At 46.8% G+C, this 20,401-nt stretch overlaps 2 protein-coding genes across 4 annotated transcripts in view; one reads left to right on the top strand and one right to left on the bottom strand.

The window, feature by feature from the left end:
- Positions 1-4,518: 4,518 nt before the first annotated feature.
- Positions 4,519-20,401, bottom strand: part of LOC122167093 (transcription factor HES-5-like) — a 20,373-nt gene continuing 4,490 nt past the window's right edge. For 2 of the 3 annotated variants that reach the window (XM_042831372.1, XM_042831371.1), the window contains exons 2-5: positions 14,169-14,343; positions 6,057-6,259; positions 5,719-5,899; positions 4,519-5,593 (exon numbers count right to left, since the gene is read on the bottom strand). In XM_042831372.1, the coding sequence (XP_042687306.1) occupies positions 5,352-5,593; positions 5,719-5,899; positions 6,057-6,119 (486 nt within the window). In that variant the 5' untranslated portion in view covers positions 6,120-6,259; positions 14,169-14,343 and the 3' untranslated portion in view covers positions 4,519-5,351. The remainder of the gene's footprint in view (positions 5,594-5,718; positions 5,900-6,056; positions 6,260-14,168; positions 14,344-20,401) is intronic. The other variant, XM_042831373.1, reaches the window with a different exon arrangement.
- Positions 15,605-16,695, top strand: LOC122167092 (transcription factor HES-5-like). Its single transcript, XM_042831370.1, has 3 exons — positions 15,605-15,727; positions 16,026-16,206; positions 16,418-16,695. The coding sequence occupies exons 1-3, from the start codon at positions 15,605-15,607 to the stop codon at positions 16,693-16,695; spliced, it is 582 nt and encodes a 193-aa protein (XP_042687304.1).

Below are 20,401 nucleotides of genomic sequence, written 5' to 3'. Positions count from 1 at the left end.
CTTGTTGAGGGGAATTTTCAAAACTTCTATTGTAAAATCCAAGAGACAATATATGAAGGAAAAAAAACCACAGAAACCAACACATAGAGTTGATTGCTAACATGAACAGTATCACAAATTCAGGGATAGAATTTAGCACCTTAGCTTGTTACACAGAGTATTTATTTGTATTTGCAGCTAGCATACAAAATTAATCATGCAAAAAGCAAGTTTACCACAAACAGGCAGTAAAAGACCCAACAGAGTCCTTAGTGGCTTCCTTTTTGCTTTGGTATTACATCAGGTAATGAAAAACAAGAAGATGGAGAGCTCTCAATTGCATTGCAAGAAACACAAAAGTAACTGTTGCTGGGGAGCAGGTTATTTATCCCAGTATGTTCCTAAGGTGCTGAGGAGGTATTTTGCTCATGGGACAGATTACAGACTTAAATGGTCAGGAGCAAAAAAATTAGGTTACAAGAAAAAGAGTCTGCTAAAGATATGAGCAGTAATACAGTGCTATTAACAGCTGTACCCAGCCTGTAACAGCTCTAAGTTTACTACAAACATTACAGTCCAAATGTACAGTTATCAGAAGTGGTCCTGGGGCTAGCCAGATTTCCATGTAATTGTTATGTGAAAGTACAAGCTACTGTCATTTGTTACTACATTCATACAGCAGTTTTGGCCTAGAGAATTGTTTTATATTCATTCACTTAAGTCCTAGCAGAGGGACTATGAAACTGTCTGATACTGATTGCTAGGAAGTTGTTTCCTACTGAGAAACTCAGGCAAATGACAACCATATATATATGCCAAGCAAGGGAAACAGCATACAACCGTGCAGAGGTCAGGTGGAGGAGGTTCACGTGGCTGACAATTTAATTACTCTGCAAAATCATTAAGCTCTGGAGATATGCCATTAGAAGTTCTGGCACATGCAAGTGCTGAAGGGATAATTAAAATATGCCTGGGAGGCTTCATTCCAAATTATTATTTCAGCACATGGAAGTTACTATATTTTTTCATGTACGTTTATTATGCCTCCCACCTGCAGAAGAATCTTTCCATCTGTCACTTTGTGCCTTTGCCAGCACAACCCAAGTGCATAAGCTACGACTTGCCATTACAGAGCACACGTGCCCTATTGCAGTCACACCCTCACCAGTTACAGCCTCCATATCCTGAGAGCTACCAGTGACCTTCATGGGACAAGAACAGATGTAAGCTCAGAGTAACTGTAAGCCAACTAGAGAATGGCACTACCTACTGACCTCTGTGCTTCTTTTTCATGGAATATAATCATGTGCAGGCAGCAGAATACAGTACAGAATCATGTGCAAAGAATGTCTTTTGAAAGAGTAATACAGAACATGTACACAAAATCTAACAAGCTGCTATTTTTCTCTTCTAAGTTTGGAGAGCATTGCTTCAGCAGTCTCAACAACTCCTCACAATCTGAAGCCTGGCATACCACAGTATTTTGGACAGATAAGACTGAACACAAGACTGAGGTAGTGTCTGGGAAAAAAAACAACAAAAACACACGCACACAAAAAATCTAGTCATCATTCATACAGTGTTACACAACATAAGCAACAGTGTAAACCAGAAAGAGCAAGGAGACAGCACGGCCCAGCCAACCCTGACTGAGGGACACGTGCTCCTACCTGAGGTTTCATGCTTTCTTCAGCACATGCAGAGCCGTGATGACTTTTCCATTGTTTTCAGAGGAACATGGTCACCTGGGAAGCCTTGAGTGTGATCATCTTTCTTTCTCTACCTGCCCAGAGAAGTAATGTATTTATTGTTAAGAACAAAATTGTTCTAAAAACAAGGGCTATTATATATTTTTTAAAGAAATGCCCAGTGTCCCAGAGCTTTCACTACTGAAATGGAGTTCACACACTCTAGGAAGCAACAGGATGCCTGTTTTAACCCATAGAGCTTTCAGACACAAAGTGCTTTCCCACATATTTGCCCCTCTCAAACCTATAGGACCTGCCAGCCACTCACACCCAGCATTGCTTTTATCATTTGTAGCTGTTTCCAGGCTAGGCCATGTGCAACATGTTCGTGTCTATCCTCTGCAGCCCCACTGCAGCCACCTCTAACATCCCTCACCCCAACCACAGCATCTCAAGTAAAGCTAAGCTAGTGGACAAACATACACAACTGGGCAGAAACTGTGCAGAAATTACATCATCCTAATGGGGAAAATCTTCACAAAGGTGTTTAGCTGCAGAGCTGATTCCATTTTATATTCCTGGGTATTTAAGCATCAGAGCAGTTTTGTTACGCATCTAGAAAAATTCCAATCCCGTGTTTTCCATTGTAGGAAAACGAAGTTTTCCCTTCTCCCATGCTGCCACCTGGTGGCAAACGAGGCTCCAGCTCCAACAGCCCGAAAGACACGTTGCACGTCTGCAAGCGCTTTCAGACTCCACGTACATCGCACACACGCTCGCAGCGGTGCTGGTACGACGAGCTGTCTGAAGCTTTGCGTGCCGTGCTGGAAATGTTTTGTGCCCAATAGGGTACAAGATCAGATCCAAACTTTCCTTATTCGCATACAATTACAGTGCGACACACAGAAACTGGGAGCTGGAAAAGACTTTCTAGCACTGGCTTACATCCGATCATCAAAACGGAACAAACGCAGGCAGACGCACCGACACCTCGCAGAACCCCTCGAGGACTCCAGGCTCCCCATGCAGGGCTTTCCGTGAGCGCTGCGCCCCCTGGTGGCCAAACGTTGCAACACTGGCAAGCTGTCCGAGGACCTGAAGTTCCACATTCGTGCTACCATCCGACAGCAGCGCTGGCTGACTGGAGAGGGTTTTGCAATAAAGCCTTCTGCATAATAAATACTCCGACAATAGCTATGCACGACTACAGAAATTTACATAGAAAGCCTTCTGCATTGCAAGCTAATCCCTTCTGCCACCATTTCTGGTTCTATTTACATCACAGTAACACCAGTGCAGGGCTGGAACTAAGGTCTCTCTTTACAAAGCTACTGCCAAGAGCTCCAGAGTAAGAGAGTGAGGGGAATACACTTGGCAGTAACCCCTGCCACAACCCCTGCATCCCCTACAGTGCTAAAAAGCATAGGCAGGATAAAGTAGTGGTAACGTGTGGCAGAACAAACCATCCCTGGTCATAACAACTGAAGGCCTGCACAGGCAGGGGATGTGAGATTTCTTGCTAGCATAACTGGATTATGGATTTCCAGCCAAAACAATCAGGCTGCAGAACTACCACATCTACTTCATTACCTAAAAACAGTGCTTGCATAAGCATACCTTATTACCATGATCACTATTGATCAGTATTTTGCCACAGAATGCAATTGGGCACTAAGCAGTTTGGCAGATGCAGGGCTGCCTGTGGATGTTTCCCATTGTGAACCATACTGCTGCTTCAGAAGCACCTGTATTCCACATTCTGAGCACTCAGAGAAAAAATGAGGAGAAGACATTAGAGGACATGCAGCACTGATGTGATCAAGGCTGTATCCTGTCAGCGTCAGGTGAAAAAACAGAATCACACAGAATCACAGAATCACAGAATCACCCGGGTTGGAAGGGACCTCAAGGATCATGTAGTTCCAACCCCCCTGCCTAGCAGGGCCACCAAACACACACATTCAGATCAGGTTGCCCAGGACCCTGTCCAACCTGGCCTTAAACACATCCAAGGACGGGGCATCCACAACCTCCCTGGGCAGCCCGTTCCAGGGCCTAACCACTCTCCTTGTATAGAACTTCCCCCTAACATCCAACCTAAATCTTCCCTCCTTCAACTTCGATCCATTTCCCCTAGTCCTGCTGTTGTCAGCCCTTTTGAAGAGTTTACTCCCCTCGTGGGTGTAGGTTCCCTTCAGGTATTGATAGGCTGCAATGAGGTCACCCCGCAGCCTTCTCTTCTCCAGGCTGAACAAGCCCAACTCCCTCAGCCTGTCCTCATAGGGGAGGTGCTCCAGCCCCCTGATCATCTTAGTCGCCCTCCTCTGGACCCTTTCCAAAATCTCTATGTCTTTCTTGTACTGAGGGCTCCACACCTGGACACAGTACTCCAGATGGGGCCTCACAAGAGCCGAGTAGAGAGGGACGATCACCTCCCTGTCCCTGCTGACCACCCCTCTCCTGATGGAGCCCAGGATCCCATTTGCCTTTCAGCAGGACACTCAGATCCCAGCTGCTGCCAGCAGGGGGCCAGATGGCCAAGTTTAAGGCTGGACCACTCAGGTGAGGTTTTGGGAGAGGCAGAGCCCAAGGAGGAGCTCTATGCGATTCAGGTAAGAGAATGCATCAGTAACAATTGCTTACCTCATGGGGGTAAAGGTGTAAGGCAGAAATGTGAATATATAGAATAGACATGAACAGGAGCTCCTTTAACTTTAAAAAACACCCCTTCTTTGGAAGACTGACATGTGAGTGCTTTCCAGGGACCAAATGGTTACACATCCCACAGAGCACAGAGAACCCAGAGAAAAGTTGCACACAAATGCATTTTATTTCTCTCTACAAACACAGAGACGCATACACAGTATGCATGTAAGCCGTAGGGCTGTCCCAGGAATGGGAGAAACACTATCCACCATGGATTACAGCACTCAATACAGACAAACAATCATTATTATAATGAAGATGCTAGAAAAAGCATAACTTACACCCAAATATATAACATTGACAAATCGAGCCTTTTATCTACTCTTTTCTTTAACATAAAGCAGTAACACATTATTTTTCTAAATCGAAAAAAGCAGCAAAATAGTAGAAATATTCCACATAGTTTCCTAGCTTCAGTTCATCCATCACACTGTATGTGCTAGGACTATCAAAGAAGAAAAGTCCAGGACAAAGCAAAAACCACCTTTCACACAGTACAAGTTATGAGCAAATGGGAGGAATTGGAATTTAATTAAGTGTGCATGAACTGAAGTTGCACATTTACTCTCCAGAATGACTGAGCAAACGAGAGTTACCAGACATACCAGAGCAAAGCCAATGGCTCTTACATGCAATACTAGGGAAATTCTCTTACTGCAATTCTTGCCCATCACAAAAGTAACTTCTACAAAAATATCCTCCTTCATTTGGAGACATGTGCCCACAAAGTGGGCAACACACTGTGCTCTGTACCACCAGTACCTACACAGCTTCAATACCACACAACAGAATGCCTGAGCTTTTGCCAAAGGATCCCATAAAAGTCAAAAGCACGCCATTCTTTTCACACATAAATAAAGTATATGGGGAAATAATGCACCCTACAGAAGAGAGGATCAGAGCTGGACTATCGGATGCAGTCAGTTTCTTCCTCTGGACTCTAAGAGGCAAAGGTTCACTAAGTGAGAGCTTCCCTGACTACCAGGGCCTCCAGAGAGTACCGGCGTCTTTTGGTGATGCTTGCTTCAGGGTGCTGGGCTTGCTGGGGGAAAAGGAAACCTCTGGAGCAGTGGATTGGCTCTTCTGGAAGTGACTTAGGAGCTTGGTCTGTGTTTCAGTTCGGACTTTATGAAGAGAGAGGAAATGGAAAGCCTCTTGCAAACACCGAGAATAACCCTCTCTGAAGTCAAACTGAGAGCTTTTATGGAAGGATCCTGAAGCTAGAGAAGGGAAGAAAGAGGGAGGGGAAAAAAAAGTAGTTTAGAGCAATTCTTCATGGCAAAAGGTTCACAAAACCGTCACAGATTTATAGAAAACTAAAGGCTGAAGTAAACTTGATACTCACTCTTCATTTGCAGCTGGCTCTGCTGCTTCAGGTAGCTGACAGTCATCTCCAGGATGTCAGCTTTCTCCAGCTTGGAGTTGGGTTGGTGTCTCTGGAACTCCTTCTCCAGGAGCAGCTTCAGCTGCTCAATGCTGCTGTTAATCCGGTCACGGCGCATCTTCTCCACCACCGGCTTCCTGAGCTGTAAAAAGCAAAGGGAAAGAGACTCACTGTTAGATGTCCTCTCTGCCATTTCACACTGTTCCTAAACAAAGTGGACCAGTTTCTCAGCTTTTGGAAACTGCTACAAGAACAGCTGAGAGCATGGCTCCAAGCTGCCCCACCACGTCTGGACTTACTTTGTTTCTCTCCTTTGGAGTCAGCAGGTTGTCGGGCTCCAGGAAAACAACGCTGGGAGCCATCTGTCCCGAGAGGGGAAGGAATGTCTCAGAGTGGAAGTCCAGGAGAAATGTGTCGCTGGAAGCTGCCTCGGCCCTGCATTTATACTGTGCAGCCTTCCTGAGAGTCTGTGGGTCTGAGGCTTGGCGGAGTTTCCCACACTCTGTGGCCAATCAGAGAGATAGGCAGCACAATAACAGAAGCATCTATTCTTGCACGCTCCAGTGCCAGTGAATAGCCTGGGGATAATGACCTTCCCCCAGATGAGCAGGTGGGGAGTGCGTGGTACGTGAAAGCCCGGGATCAGAATTACATGTCAGAAGCTGGGAAAGAGCTGGCCTTCAATGGGCAAAGGCTGCTGACTAATGCCAGAGATCAATGGCATTCCCAGCACAGGCCGGCGGCCACGGGTGCCCAGGAAGGAGGCGGCCAGCAGCCGTGGAGGGCAACGAGCCCCCCGTGCAGGCTGCGTGCGGCCGCGCTCCTCCCGGGCTGCAGGAGGCACACGCTAAGCGTGCACCAATGCAGTGCACACACGAGCAGCTTCTGGCTTCCTGAGATAAAGAGCAGAACTTCTTTAAGGCTGTTTGCCTCGTTCTCACAGTAAGCCAGGGGCATACCAGTTTTGCTGAAGTGAAACAGAAAACACCTTTTTCAGTTTGCCTCACTGCAAATACCTTTAAATGTATTTGTAAAATATGTACCTTTAAATATACACAGCTATCCAGAAAAGTTTCTATTTTGATAATTGTTCTCTTTCCTTGAGATCTTATGAACCACTTTGAATACTCGCAAGCCCTGTCACAAGCACCCAGTGTTGCTCAAACATCTACAAGATAAATCCAAGAGGAGAAATATTTGAGTTTGGGGATCAGCTCAGTCTCATATGCTGCTTTCATTTAATCCATGCACAAAGGAGCGCAGAACAAATTCACACAGCCTGTAGAACTGCTAGAAGTCAAGATTCTGATTCCTCATTATTTTGCACTGCAGTTCTCTGTTCAAAAAGAGTTAACAGTGCTGCTATTTGCATCTTATAAACAAATGCTTTATTTATGAGCTCCAGCCAAACAGCCGCAGGGAATGGCAGCAGTGTTTTCTGCATTCTCTACACATGCACCCAAGACCTGCACAGAGAAGGGCTGCAGCCAGACAGAGCAGGCCATGAACCACACATCTGAGCTGTGCCAGCCCCCGAGTTTGCTCCAGGTGTGCGCTGCAATCACGTCAGTTCAGCTCCCCTTTAGGCGAGCTTCAGCATATCCCTCTGCAAGCAGCAACATGGGAATGTGAACTGTCAGATAAAGGACTGTAAAGTAATGCTAGGGATTATGGCTGGGATCTCTTACTGAATCAGCGAGGGTACTACATAAATACTGTGTCTACATCAATACAGTTTGTGTGTTCATCTATATACTGACACACTCATATATGTGATCATGCATGTGTTTTAATGTGAATGCATAAACACATCTACATTTCTCTCTGACCCTGCAACTCATGCATTTGTTCGCCCAGGTAAGGCCTAAATGACCTCTTCCAGGATCTGCAGTTCCATCCCCATTGTACTGCTGGTGAATAGCCCCCCTTCTTTGCGTACAGAGCAGCAGCTGTTGGGCTCTGAGTCTTTTATGTCAAGTTGTGGGAAAGTTTTTGTGACACCATTTCACGTGTTCTCCTTAAAGCTTGTGGATTATCTTTGAGCTCATGTAATGCCACCTCTGAAACCAATCTTTGTGCATCTCTCCTGGGGAGATTCTCTGAAAGAGAAACTCCTGAGTACCAACTCATTTTTTGAGCTCTCTGACAAGTGCATGAGGAATAAATGTGGCAATGCTGTGATCAATAGGGTCCACCTGCAATTTTGCTAGAAACAGCTTCAGTTTCCCAGATTAGCTCCTAGTAAACAGCCCTAAGAGTCATCACTTCCTCTCACAGTGCAAGTTGCTCAAACAGGCACTCCAGTTTTAGCCTTACACAGGTGGCCAGTGTCAGATACCTTCTCTGCAACTACCTGCAGCACAGAACTTTGAAACTCAGGTTCTCAGGAAGCTGTGCATTATAGGGTTGCTTCACTGCAGGACTTCTACTCTGGGGAAGGACATATGAACTTCCCATAGCAGAACAGATGTGTGACTTGGGTCTCTTGGTCTGCCCTCGTCTTTTTTACCACATGAGTGAGCCCCTGCTGTTCTGGGGGTTTGCTCTGTGCTGCTGAAGAAGTGTACATGGGAGAGGGCAGAGGAGCTCAGCGGGGCTGCTGCTGCCTGCACCAGGACAGCTGCTGTAGCCCCGTGCCTTACCTCACTGCTGCAACACACGGCTCAAGTGAAAAGAGAATAAGAAAGCAATAGTAATCATCATCATCCCTAGAATAATGCTAACAGAGCCAGTGGACTTTACACTAAGGCTCATGAATTCCCATTTATACACCTTTTACTGTGATTCCAAACATCCACAATATTGGATAGAGAACTTAGTAGGATCCCAAGATACTGGATGTGGATGTTTGAAATATGGCATGAGTAATGCCCCAGAACCTCTGCCAGATGTTAGCTCTGTAGGAAGACTTAAGGATGCTGCTGCTTTCCCAAGTCTTGATGCTCATTGCCCCCATTGCTTCTCTCCTGATACATGCAGCCCAGATGGCCTTTTGGGAGCAGGGTTTCCCACTGAACACAATGCAGAGGCAAGCACCGTTGCTAATGCGGTTTGTAGTCAGGCACACTTCCTTTGTGACAGGAATGAATATAGTTAAGAAATGGTGTGGGAAACTCTGAGGTACACAAACTTCCATGGCAGTATGTTAGAAAGTTACTGAGAATGCCAAAATGCTTGAGAGCAATGGCTCACAGAACAGGAAAACCAGCAAAATTTTGGAGACATCATTAAGTGCTTTGTCCTAAAAATCATACTAAGGTTAAAAAATAGAACAGTCCAGGTTTTGGAACTATTTGGGTCCTCACTAAAGCCAACAGGAACTCTGGCCTCCACAAAGAGCATAGCAGACTACAGCATTCAGCCTGTAGGCTTTGTACCTCCAAAGCTCCTTTCTCATCTCTTTGTGCACAATTATCCCTCCATCTACAGAGGAATTCATCCAAATTCTAATCGGCAGAATTTGAGCCTTAATTTTCCCCTGCCAAATATCAGTCCTGGAATTTGGTCTGTTCCCTGTTTTGTTCCTTGAACCACCCCGTTACAGTTTAGAATATTAATGAAGAGCTTCCCCATAGAATTACTGATATGAAATCTGAGCTAATTTTCGTAGTAGCCAAGCTCAGCTCCTGTGGTTTGTGGTAAAAGACTGAATACTCATCAGGGGGCTGCAGACAGGGATGCCTCAGCTGAGATGCAGCTCCCTTGGGGATCTCTGACAAGCACCAGCACCACATCTGCACAAAGCAGTCACTGCTCTTCGGGTAACGTAAGGCCTGGGTGAGTGCACAGATCCTCATGGTGCAGAGGAACCTTTTGCTCTGAGTGCAGTGCAGCAAAGAGATGCAAAAATGCCAAAGCTGTGGTGATGGGTGACTGAATGGAACCTACACTGGTTGTGTTTTAAAGCTCAGCATTTCCAAGCTTGTTCAAGGAATGGCCGCTGGCTGACACATGGAGCTAGGGAGCAGTGCCCTGCTGTTCCACAGGCAATGTGCTGTACTTATTTTTTCAATCATTCTGGCAAACATTTTTTTACCAAATGCAAGCCAGTCTTTAGTAAGGAGGCAAGACAGAATATGTGGCTCAGAAGTCGCAGTGTGAGCTGAAACCACCTCTGCTGCCTTCAGAGGAACAATTCTCTTTGGCCTTACTGGTAGAAGAGCAAGGTTCTGCTCCTGCAGCTCATTCCTCAGCCATTTCCTCCCAGCCCTTCCTCGCTCTGCTGTTTGGCAGTCCCCTGCTTGGCCCTGTCACAATTTCTGTTTCTCTGCATGGCTTTCTTCACTTTCTTCCTTTTACTCAGACCTAATTTTCCCGTTCAAGCAGGTTTTTATAATCTGATTTTTCGTTCTGTCACTCTTTTTCCCGTCTGTCACAGGCAGATGTGGTCTGAGGACAGGAGTGTCTTACAGCCACTCAGACTGTGTGAGTTTGGAGTCCCTTCCAGTTTCCCACACTGCTCTCCTATTCACTGCATTCAGGCAGAGGATAAAGGAAGTGTGCCATGCTACAAGCTGAATTAGAAATGGTGTTTGACTTCCTTTTGTACTTCACAGAAACCTTGCTCTGGGTAGACCATCTGCATAGCACTCACAGTGGAGAAAACCATTGATCAAGGCCTGTCAGCCCAGCTGGGGGAACTTGGGAAAGTAATTCCTTGTGCCACTTCAGTTCTTTAGGGCTTAACATCTGGCTGGAGGGGGAGGCGACAGTTGATGGTTTAACAGTCGTGCTTCCTTTCAAGTTTGGGATGCTGTTTTGATCCCCTATAAGCCTTTCTGAAATCCTGTTTTTAATAACATGGAAAGCATCCGCAAGACCAAGCATAATGCACTGGCTTTGCATTTTCAAAGTGCTTTACAAATACCAACTAATGAATCTCAGCAACCTCCTCTGCAATGTAAGAATGCATTACTAGCAAAGTTTTTTACAAAGGTAGAAAATGAGACAGAAAGGAGAAACCAAAATTTCAGTATTTAAGCCTACCTGCAGTCCAGTGGTCTAAAACAGAAGTCATTTTAGACTTGTTTTGCGAAGATGCTCAGAGCCCACTTTTGTTTTAATTGGCTTTATTATCTCTGAATAGCTGCCAGTACCCCAGCTTATAGGAGAATAGGGATTACCTGCATGGACCACACTTGCAGCAGTGCCCCTCCTAGCTAAGCAGATGCAAAAGTTCTCCTTTGCACTCAAGTTCAATAGTGCCTTTTGCAAATGTGATTCAGTACAATTTGTTCAAACCAAAAAAATAGCTGAAAAGGAAAACGCACTCAAGTGCTCAATCAGGAAGTACTTAATGATCGAATCGATAGAAATGGACTTGATCTGTTTGGAAAGTAAATCAAGATTTAATATTAAAATTAATTTGTTTATTCATGCTCCCAGAGACCTACCAAAATCTCAGTGCTAAACTGCAGCTGTCCCCAGTTGTAGTGCAGAGCTGTCTGTCGGCACCACTCAGTTCGTCCAGCTGCTTCCCAGCAGTAACAGCTATTCTGGGACCTCAGAAGAGAGGATACACTGTGCCTGAATTACATCAACTCTCTGTAAGAAGCTGAACAGAGTTCGTAAGAGAATTTCAGGTCTTAGGCAGCTGGGCTGGATGAAACCAGGGCTTAGAAATGCAGAAGGATCCATTCTGCTGTAGTGAACAATTCAGTGCTGTCTGTGTGTGGCTGGTGTTACATGCTGACCACTGTCCATAGCAAAAGGTGTCTGGACAACAGACCCCAGCAGCAGCTCTTAGGGCTTCTTGTCTAATTCCTACTCACAGCCTCAAGCTGCAAATGCTCATGGGCACAAGTGCTGCCAGCTACACAAGGTGGTGTTCTGGGGGTCCCAGTCCTATTCTCTATACTGCTTCTTCTTTAGTGTCAGAAACTTCCCCCATTGCACTAGATTCCCTTGACCCTGAGGTCTGACAGTGCACCTTGCACTACGACATGATGGTGAGGGCAACCAACTCTACCTTATGTGCAGTTAGATCCTGCACGTGTCCCTCTGCCAGTCTTCTGGCAAAGAGAAAAAACAAAAAATGTCAATGCAAGCACAGTTCAAATGGTAAGTAAAAATCCATTAAAATACTTCTACTTTTATTATAACTATCAAATAAGTTTTGTTAAATCCCTATGACTTTCTATCCCATTGAATTGTTTGTTGAAACCCAAATTTTGACATCTGAAAGGTTAGCAATGATGCCAGATCAATGTAAGAACTGAATAGCACTATCTTCCAAAGACAAAACCAAGGAAATGCAGCAGCTCAGGAGCAGCGACAGGCTGCTCCCCTGCCTTGGCTGGAGCTGAGCAGATGACTGCTGGGCTCCAGGTGTTCTAAGGGCTTTGGAGAGTGCACTGAATTCACTCACCAAGATTTGGGATGCTTTACAGTCTAAAAACTGGCGGCATGTGTGAGCTAAGTGCTGGTCTCAGCACTCTCCGTGAGATGGGAACCGTTTTGTTCCTGAGATCATAACCAACAGGCCACTAACAGAGTAACTACAGAGCAAGGTGTAGCTGAGTCCCCTGCTAAGGACAGAAGGATAGGATATTTTCTGTGACTGTTTTATATGGGTTGCTGGAGAAGGAGGGTGGTAAACACATAACATGGTGGCTCCCGCGAAGCCTGCTCCCAGGGCAATGTGTTCCTTTGAGCCATAATTGATTCCTGCCATCAGGCACCAGCCTGCTCTCCCCCAGGGTCAGCGCTTTCCCACATCCAACCCCATTATCCCACAGACCGTGCCTTTTGTACAACACACTCCAGCTATTCATGTGCAAAGCAGCTGTAATCCCCAGACCTTTCAGAGTCAATATACCAGGAAATAATAAATCCCTCTTGTGCACTCTTGAATATGCTGAGAGGTGACTTGTGGGAATTTCAGCTGGGCAGAAAAATAATAAATTCTCCTTAATTTTTAATTATTTTTAATACTCATTATACAAAGACTATGTCATTGGGTGTATGACTATTTCAGGGTCAGCCACACAAGCAGCTACAGAAATTGCTTTTGCCTCTAACAACCCTGAAAATGCAGATCAAGTTGTCTCATATGTTTCTTAATGATAAAAGACCACTTATGCACCTGGGAATAACAGTACATTAAGTATTCGGGATCTAAAGAAAAACTAATTCAAGAGGTTAAACATGTAAAGAATGTACTTTACAGTAATTAAAGACATTTTTTGCCAGGGCTCTGATGTTTAAAGAAGGCACAATAATGCCACATTGAGGTTCCTCTCTAACACAGTACCCTGTGGTGCACTCGTGCCCTGCACGCTCCTGCTTGCAGAGTTCTGTCCCCAGACCTGTTCCTTCTCCACTTTGCTCTCACAGGAGTTTGCAGGATTCCCAAGCAATGCCTCTTCTGCCAGGAAAGCACAAGGGCTCTCTAGCACCCACGGCAGTTCCTAACAGTCCTCTGTCCAGTAGCACTGCTCCCATTTCCCAAGAGAGCACCCTGAGGCACAGCACAGCAAACCAACCAGCCAGGGCTGCAGCTGAGCTCAGCACTCCTCCAGCCCCCCGAGTGTGAACCAGCATCCCTGCCCCCCGCCCCACCTCGCCCCTTTCTCCTAGTAAACAGATTCCTGAGTAACTGCTGCCTGCACAGCACAACATGAGCTTTTCAGCCTTACTCACTGAAAAAGCCTTGTGAGTTCATAGTGCCCTGACAGAAGCACAGGCTCCACAAAGGAGTTATTAGCACTAGGCTGTGTGGGTTTGAATTTCTCTGCCTTTCCCATACTTTTCCCCTATTGATAACATTTCTTGTAGGGACAATAGAAGTGTGCCTTGCAACTACTCACAACATTAGTGATGGTGCTTGAACCTGAATGATTTAAAGGGAAAGAATCCAACTCCCAAAAGACCATCTGGCTATCGGTTATAAGACAGCAATAAAGGTCAGGCTTGCTTCTCAGGAGTCAGGAAAAAGATGTTCTTTGACGTTGAAGAGTTTCTTAAATTTAACCAGCTTGGTACATGTCTACCTGTCACCTCCTAGCTTCAAGGCCTGACACCAGTGCTCATTTGCTAGGAGGGAGAGCACAGGACGCCAAGTTTTGGAGGAAGTCCATTCAAAGGCTACAGAACAAAGGGTAACATCTTATGACAGCTGGCAAAAGCTATGGCATGGTCTCTGAGCTGTATCTTATCTTGTAGCATAATCCTTCGACCAGTTCAAAGCGTTCATGAGATGACTTGTCTCCTGGCTTTCCCACAACACAGGAATAAAGGGCTCTGAAGACAACATCTGCCCTTAACAAAGAGCTAAGCCCATTCAGGCCCATACAATGAAAACCATGAAGCTGGCTACTTCAGCGACACTTCCCTCCTTCCTGTCAACTTCTTGTTAAACCTGGGCTTCACTTAAGGACTTCCAAATAAGAATCTGTCCTTGGCTGTCTTACCTCACACATGCCTCCCTCCGCCGTTTCCACCTCTAGATCCTCAGGCATACTCCATGCACAAGCAGCACACTGGGAGATGAGCACACCTCTGCCCCTGCAGGCCAGGCCTCAGGCAATGGGACACAGCAGTTCGCTCCAGCAGCTTAGATGGTTTTCAGTGCTGCCTCAATACACCCTGCAATCAGACAAAATCAGAGTTCATCTAAAGTGTCCACAAAATTTCATTCATTTTCTTGCCTTTGCCAAAAAAGAACATTTGCTTATTTTTGGTGAAACGTTTCATGCATGTAAGAGCAAGCAGCACCATCTCCGTCTTCCAGATGAGAAAACTGAGCAGGGCTGATATGGCTGATATGGTAAACCAGTAAAGGTAAAGCATGGTAAAGCAGTGTGCTGGTTGAACGCTCTTGGCAGGTCCAGTCTGTCGCAGTGCAGGGACACTCCTAGGTGGGATGAAAAGATGTCATGCCTCAAATCTCAGGTGAGCAGGAGAATTGGAGATCAGCCTTGGTAACTCAGTCCCTTGGACAACCTGCCTCTGCCTGCTCAAGCCTGGGGCTCTGGGACTGAACTTGATGCTGTTATTTAGCTCATCCCTACCACCATGCTTGAAAGAATCTGTATGAAAGAAAGAGGATAAAAAAGGGACAAGAAAGAGCTATGGGGTGACCGGGCCAGTTCTGCCAGAAGGCACATGCCTGTCTGTAATAAAAGCCATGCAACACTGTCCCAAGAGGGTCATGGTCCCAGTGTGTTAATGGGAAGAGGCAAACAGAGGTTACAATTTCCATTGGATTCTCATTCCATCTTTATTCAGCCATCCTAGCACCTGACTTCAGACTCTCCACAGCATTTAGACATGCCAGGCTAACAAACTCGTTGTTTCACCCTGATAACACATCAGTTCACTCATTACTGCAGTAAAAACAGTGCAACGACTGCATGCACAAGCACAAACATGCACACATGGCCCGGCACACTGCAGCTAGGAGGCTGGCTGGGAAGTGTGCTCTTCAGAAAGAGTAACAGGATGTGTCTGGTGCTGTTGATTTGCACCCTAACACTGTTCCCCGCCTTCCTTTCCTACCTTCCCCCAAAAGCGTGCCTCCTCCACTCCACAAATGTGACTGGCACATGCAGGGACGCAGCAGCGCTACTGAGCGCAGACAACCAGCTGGAGGGTCAGTGTTTTCCCAGATCCCTGGGCAGCCCAGCAGAGCCAGGCTGCACACTCCACCAGTCGGTGTGGGCAGAAGGTTATTCTCTCCAGGGCATTTAGGATCAATGCACCGTGCACTGATGGATGCTTCCCCTATTGTTCAGCTGCGTGCCTGGATTGGCTGACTGGCTGTGGGAAACATCAGCAACCTCAAGACTCACATATCTGCTAAACGCTTGGGTGTATAAATAGAGGTGGTCAGCACTGCCAGAGCCTCATGCTCAGCACAGCAGCCCATGTGGACGGGCAGCACCCAGGGCTGACACCACCTGGAATGGCTCCCAGTAACACTCTCATGATCCACATGGATGAGAAACTGCTGCCAAAAGAGAAGAATAAAGTAAGTAAAGCCCTTGACAGGATCACATTGGTCAGGACTGGTCTGCGCTCTGTGCAAGGCACTCTCTCTGCCAAACAAGCATTACATGGGAAAAGATGGGAGAAGGAGAAAGAAGATGGTCTTGGGGAATACAAATGGGACTAAACATAAAATGAATGAGTAACAGGTAGGCAGCATGGCAAAGCTCTCCCACCAAAAGAAAGTGTCCTTGAACTTTGTGTGTACCAGGGAATGGGTCAGAAGGCAAAGTAGGTCAGGCCACAGAAAATCTCTAATAAGTGCTGCATTTCTTTTACAGCTCAGGAAGCCGGTGGTGGAGAAAATGCGCCGTGACCGGATTAACAGCAGCATTGAGCAGCTGAAGCTGCTCCTGGAGAAGGAGTTCCAGAGACACCAACCCAACTCCAAGCTGGAGAAAGCCGATGTCCTGGAGGTGGCTGTCAGCTACCTGAAGCAGCAGAGCCAGCTGCAGGAGCCAGGTGAGCACAGAGCACCACCACATCACACGCTCCCATGGGCATCTGCTATCCCAGAAATCCCTGGGTTGCTCCCCCCCCAGACCAGGGCCCAAAGGCACATTCAAGTCTCAAAGACTCAGTCCCCTGAAAGAAGCTTCAAGCACAAGCTGCCACTGCCCCGTGCTTGGATAACAACCTTATCTCACTCTATTTGCTTTTCTTTCTTTTCTAGCATTCATTCACAAGAACCCAGAGCAGGACTTCAACAGCGGATACCTGCGGTGCCTAAAGGAAGCGATGCATTTTCTATCCTACTATGAACCCAGGAAGGAAACTCAGGCCCAGCTGCTCAAGCACTTCTGCAAAGCTCAGATGGGTGCAGACATCACACGCTCTCCTGCCACACGCAGTGCACCTCGCTCACCCTGTGTGTTTGCCAGAAAGCAGCCTGCCCAGAAAACTGCCCAGAAAACTGCAGCAGCAGCTCATACCATCTGGAGACCCTGGTAGACCTACTGATGAACTTTGCTTTATTCCTATGTTTTGCTAAAAAAAAAGGAAAAAAAAATAGAGGGACTTGTGATTTAATAATCCCTCTTCAAAGTAGGAAACATTGCTTTCCAAAGGTGGGAGGGGGAAGGCTTTGTTTTTCTGTTGTGAGAAATGAAGGTCGCTGAGTAGTTTCCCTTCACACTGAAGGACAGTGTATCTCGCAGCAGATCTGCTGCTCCTGCCGGTGGCTCCGAGCCGAGAGAAGGCTGAGCTCTGCAGCAACCTGGAGCCAAAGCCCTTCGCTTCCACCTCACCTCCTGGCTGCTGAGCCCGCGGCTGTCAGTGGAAATCTCTCTATGAACTCCCTGGGTCACTGGTTCAAGTGCTGCATTGTCTGCAGACAATGTCCCGACCTTCGCAAAGAAGGAGCACTTCTGAGAATGTACTTTGTATCATAAAGCCAGCATTGAGCTCTCCTGAGTGAAAGATGTTATTCAGAATCACTGATGCTTCTGAAGTTCCTATGCTATTCATAGCACAATTCCTTACAGATCGTTATTATGATAACAGATAGAGTAGGGAAAATTCTCTGAATATCCAGTATGCTGCTCTCCAAGGAGGGAAAATCGATGCCTTTTGTAAAGGAAATACCTGTAATATATCTTGGGCGAGGGTGGGGGAGGAAGGGAGGCAATCAGTACAAAGCATTTGGCTGAATGTGCTAAAGAGCTTAAGAAGCTTTTATAAAGTTGTGATGTATTCATCCTGTGCGATGCTCAACTTTGGTGTCTTTGCTGTACAATACAATAAAAATGGTTTTGGCCTGTAATCCTTTGGTTTTAAACGATTAAAATGGATAATGCTCTGGGACGCAACGCTGCAGGCAGACCCCCGCAGTGGGGAAGCCAGCAGATGCCATTTCCAAGCCCTTCGTTCCAGGACAGTTTGTATCTGTGACACTTGGCAGAGCAGGATTTCAGATCCTGCAGAGAAGGATCTCCAGGAGAAGCAATCAGAACCAAAACTGGAGGTGAAAGAGAAGGGGCAATCTGAGTGGTGTAGCCCCAGGTACTTGCAGCAACCTATTTGGACCTCAGCAAATCACAAATCTCACAACCAGTTTATTTCTCCTCATTCTTCATTAATTTGCTCACCAATCTGTGCTCAGTTCCTTGCCTTCTGTCCAATTAAGAGGTAGTAACAGACAAAACAATGGCTGAAAGGACAGATAATTCGATAGCAATCCAAGATTAAAACAGTGTTTCTCCTCCTAAACCATTTCCCCATAGTCTTTACTTCTTTTCTTTCCCTGACACCTACCTAGGGGTCCAAAACACACCAGGAATGGGGTTTGTGTCTCAGGAGCTGAAAAACACCCACAGGCTTCAGAGTGCTCCCTACCCTCCAGCAGAAGAGATGCTTTCTCCACCGCCTCTCTTTTACATGGTCCTCCCTCGTTTTTCTCACCCCAGCTCAATTCAGCACACAAATCTGGCATATCCTCTTACAGGAGATTTACAAGAGGCTGCCTACACGCCTTGCACCAGCTGGGCGCCCCGAGCTAAGCGGGATTTGCAGAGGCACAGTGCCCACGTGCAGCCTGGGCAGGTCCCTGGGCACAGAGCACATGGGTCAAACTCAGATCATCCAAGCTGATCAAATCAACTGTTTGCAAACCCTGCTATCCGCACCTGGCCACTACGTGACCTGCCATGGACCCCCTGCCACCTCACAACCTTTTGCTTTACCTCATTATGGCTGCATGGCCCCTTTGGCTTCTTACTTTACACAGAGCACACAAGCCAGGTGAGAGCTGTTCATCCACCTGCCAATGAAGTACAGGATGGGTTTCTGGTACCGTTCTGCAATTCACCGGTGCTGATGCCAGTGCTGAGACAGATCTGTTTTTCCTAACGAGATACGCAATAATTCAGAGGGGATATTCTTAGCTTTGCTGGTTGCTTAGTGATGGTGAAAAGTCACCACCTTGCTGCGCTCAACCTGCCTTTGTCAATTAGTACAAGCCTCTGCATCCCAACGAAACTCAAGCTGTTCATCCACGCCTGTGTATTATTAAACCACACCCAATTAAGGCAGCAAGCAGCCCTGGGCTGGGGCAGCTCCGGCCCTCTGCCTGCAGGGAGCTGTGCTGGGCAGCGCGAGGAAGGCGGCCCACGACTGCACGAGGCCCTTCTGCTCCTGGGCTGCCGGAGCCTGCGGGCTTCACCTCCCCAATTACTGGTGAGCAAAAAGCCAGACCTCCGGTTTCACCCTTCCCAGCGAAGCAAAGGTTATGTTTACAATTTATTAATTATTATCACTTATAATAATTGAATGTAAAGCTCCTCTGTCCCCTGGGGTTACGCTCCCCTGCCCCAACACATTCCCGCCCCTCGGGAAGACGTTGTTTATTATGCTGATCCCACAGCCCAGGAATACTCTCCTGACAAAGCCCCTATTAACCTCAGAGTGTGGGCCTGAGTTTCTCAGAGTTTCCCACACTTTCTCCCCCATTTATGACATTCAAAGGGACCACAAAGGAAGCGTGCCTCACAACAGCCCGCATTAGTGACGCTTTTTGGCTCTGCATTGTGGTGACCAGCAATTCCTGTCCCGATAGGCCATCTGGAGCGCTATTTTCCCAAGGAGCACATTGATCGATCAGCATTATGTGAGCCCTTTTAAAACTTGGGAACGTTATGCTCTTTGACACTAAATAGGTGTCTTGAGAGGGGTTGTCAGAAAGATTTTAAACCATTTATGGAAGGCATAGAAAAAAATATTGTAATTATTTCTTTAAAAACACCATCAAAAGCATTTCTGAGACAGGCTGACGTGGATATAGGAAATGGTCTAAAATAAAGATGCTCTGTGGAAAGGCAAGGTGTAAGCCACCAAGCCATATGCATGAAGCACGGCCCAGGGCACATGGGAGCGTGAGGCTCCAGTCAGCCTGTGCTGACACTGCCACCTCCCAGCAGAAGCCCCACGGCCCAGCAGTGCTCCAGCTGTTTGGATACGGATGATCTCATGGGTGGTTTTGCAACTCGTGACCACAATGGGATTGACAGAGGAATCACTAAAAAAGCAAGCCCTTGTGTGCACAGCATGGCTGCTGCTTCCAACAGTAGGCCTACCCAGCACATCAGCCTCTGAGAAAAGGAATGACTGTGCCACATTCTGCACATCTGGCAATCTGGGGCCACGTTTCTGTGAACCCTGCTTCTGAGCCCCGCTGCCAGCCTTCCTCCTGGCTCCACACAACAGGGGCACAGATCCCTGGCAGAGAGGGGATGGGGCCTGGACCACCAACAGGTGTCAGTGGGACAGCTGAATTTCAAGAGCCCCGGCTGAGAAAACTGCTTACAGAGGCTTTGGCACAGAGCAATCCTTCTGCCTCCAGCAAAGGAGTTCTTCCCTTACTGAAGCATTTCCAGAGAGCACATCCCACACAGGATGCACAGTAGGGACACTCCAGGGAGTTCCTTAACCTGACGTTCATGTGGGGAAGAATCTTGTAAGTCTCCAAGCCTCAATAATCAAAACAAACTTAAGAGGGGAATAAAAAAAAAGAAAAAAAAAAAAAAGAGACTTGTTTCTCTTTTATTCCTCCCAAGCTACCAGGGTAGGTGAGGCAGATCTGCTGCCCTTTCAGGGGAGGGAAGCTGGGGCTCAAGGTGCAGGGCTGTTGTTTTGTGCACGCTGCAAGGCAGCCTGGTTCACC

The sequence above is a fragment of the Centrocercus urophasianus genome, unplaced genomic scaffold, assembly GCF_019232065.1.
Source record: "Centrocercus urophasianus isolate 14NV4802_14NV808 unplaced genomic scaffold, USGS_Curo_1.0 seq_36, whole genome shotgun sequence".
Lineage (NCBI taxonomy): Eukaryota > Metazoa > Chordata > Aves > Galliformes > Phasianidae > Centrocercus > Centrocercus urophasianus.
This window is presented reverse-complemented; position numbering and strand designations above follow the sequence as displayed.

Excerpts from the sequence above, each read along its gene's own strand:
- LOC122167092 (XM_042831370.1), top strand. The coding sequence starts at position 15,605 with ATGCTCAGCACAGCAGCCCATGTGGACGGGCAGCACCCAGGGCTGACA. Across the intron at positions 15,728-16,025 it reads TGCCAAAAGAGAAGAATAAA|CTCAGGAAGCCGGTGGTGGA; the intron begins GTAAGTAAAGCC and ends TTTCTTTTACAG. Across the intron at positions 16,207-16,417 it reads GAGCCAGCTGCAGGAGCCAG|CATTCATTCACAAGAACCCA; the intron begins GTGAGCACAGAG and ends TTTCTTTTCTAG.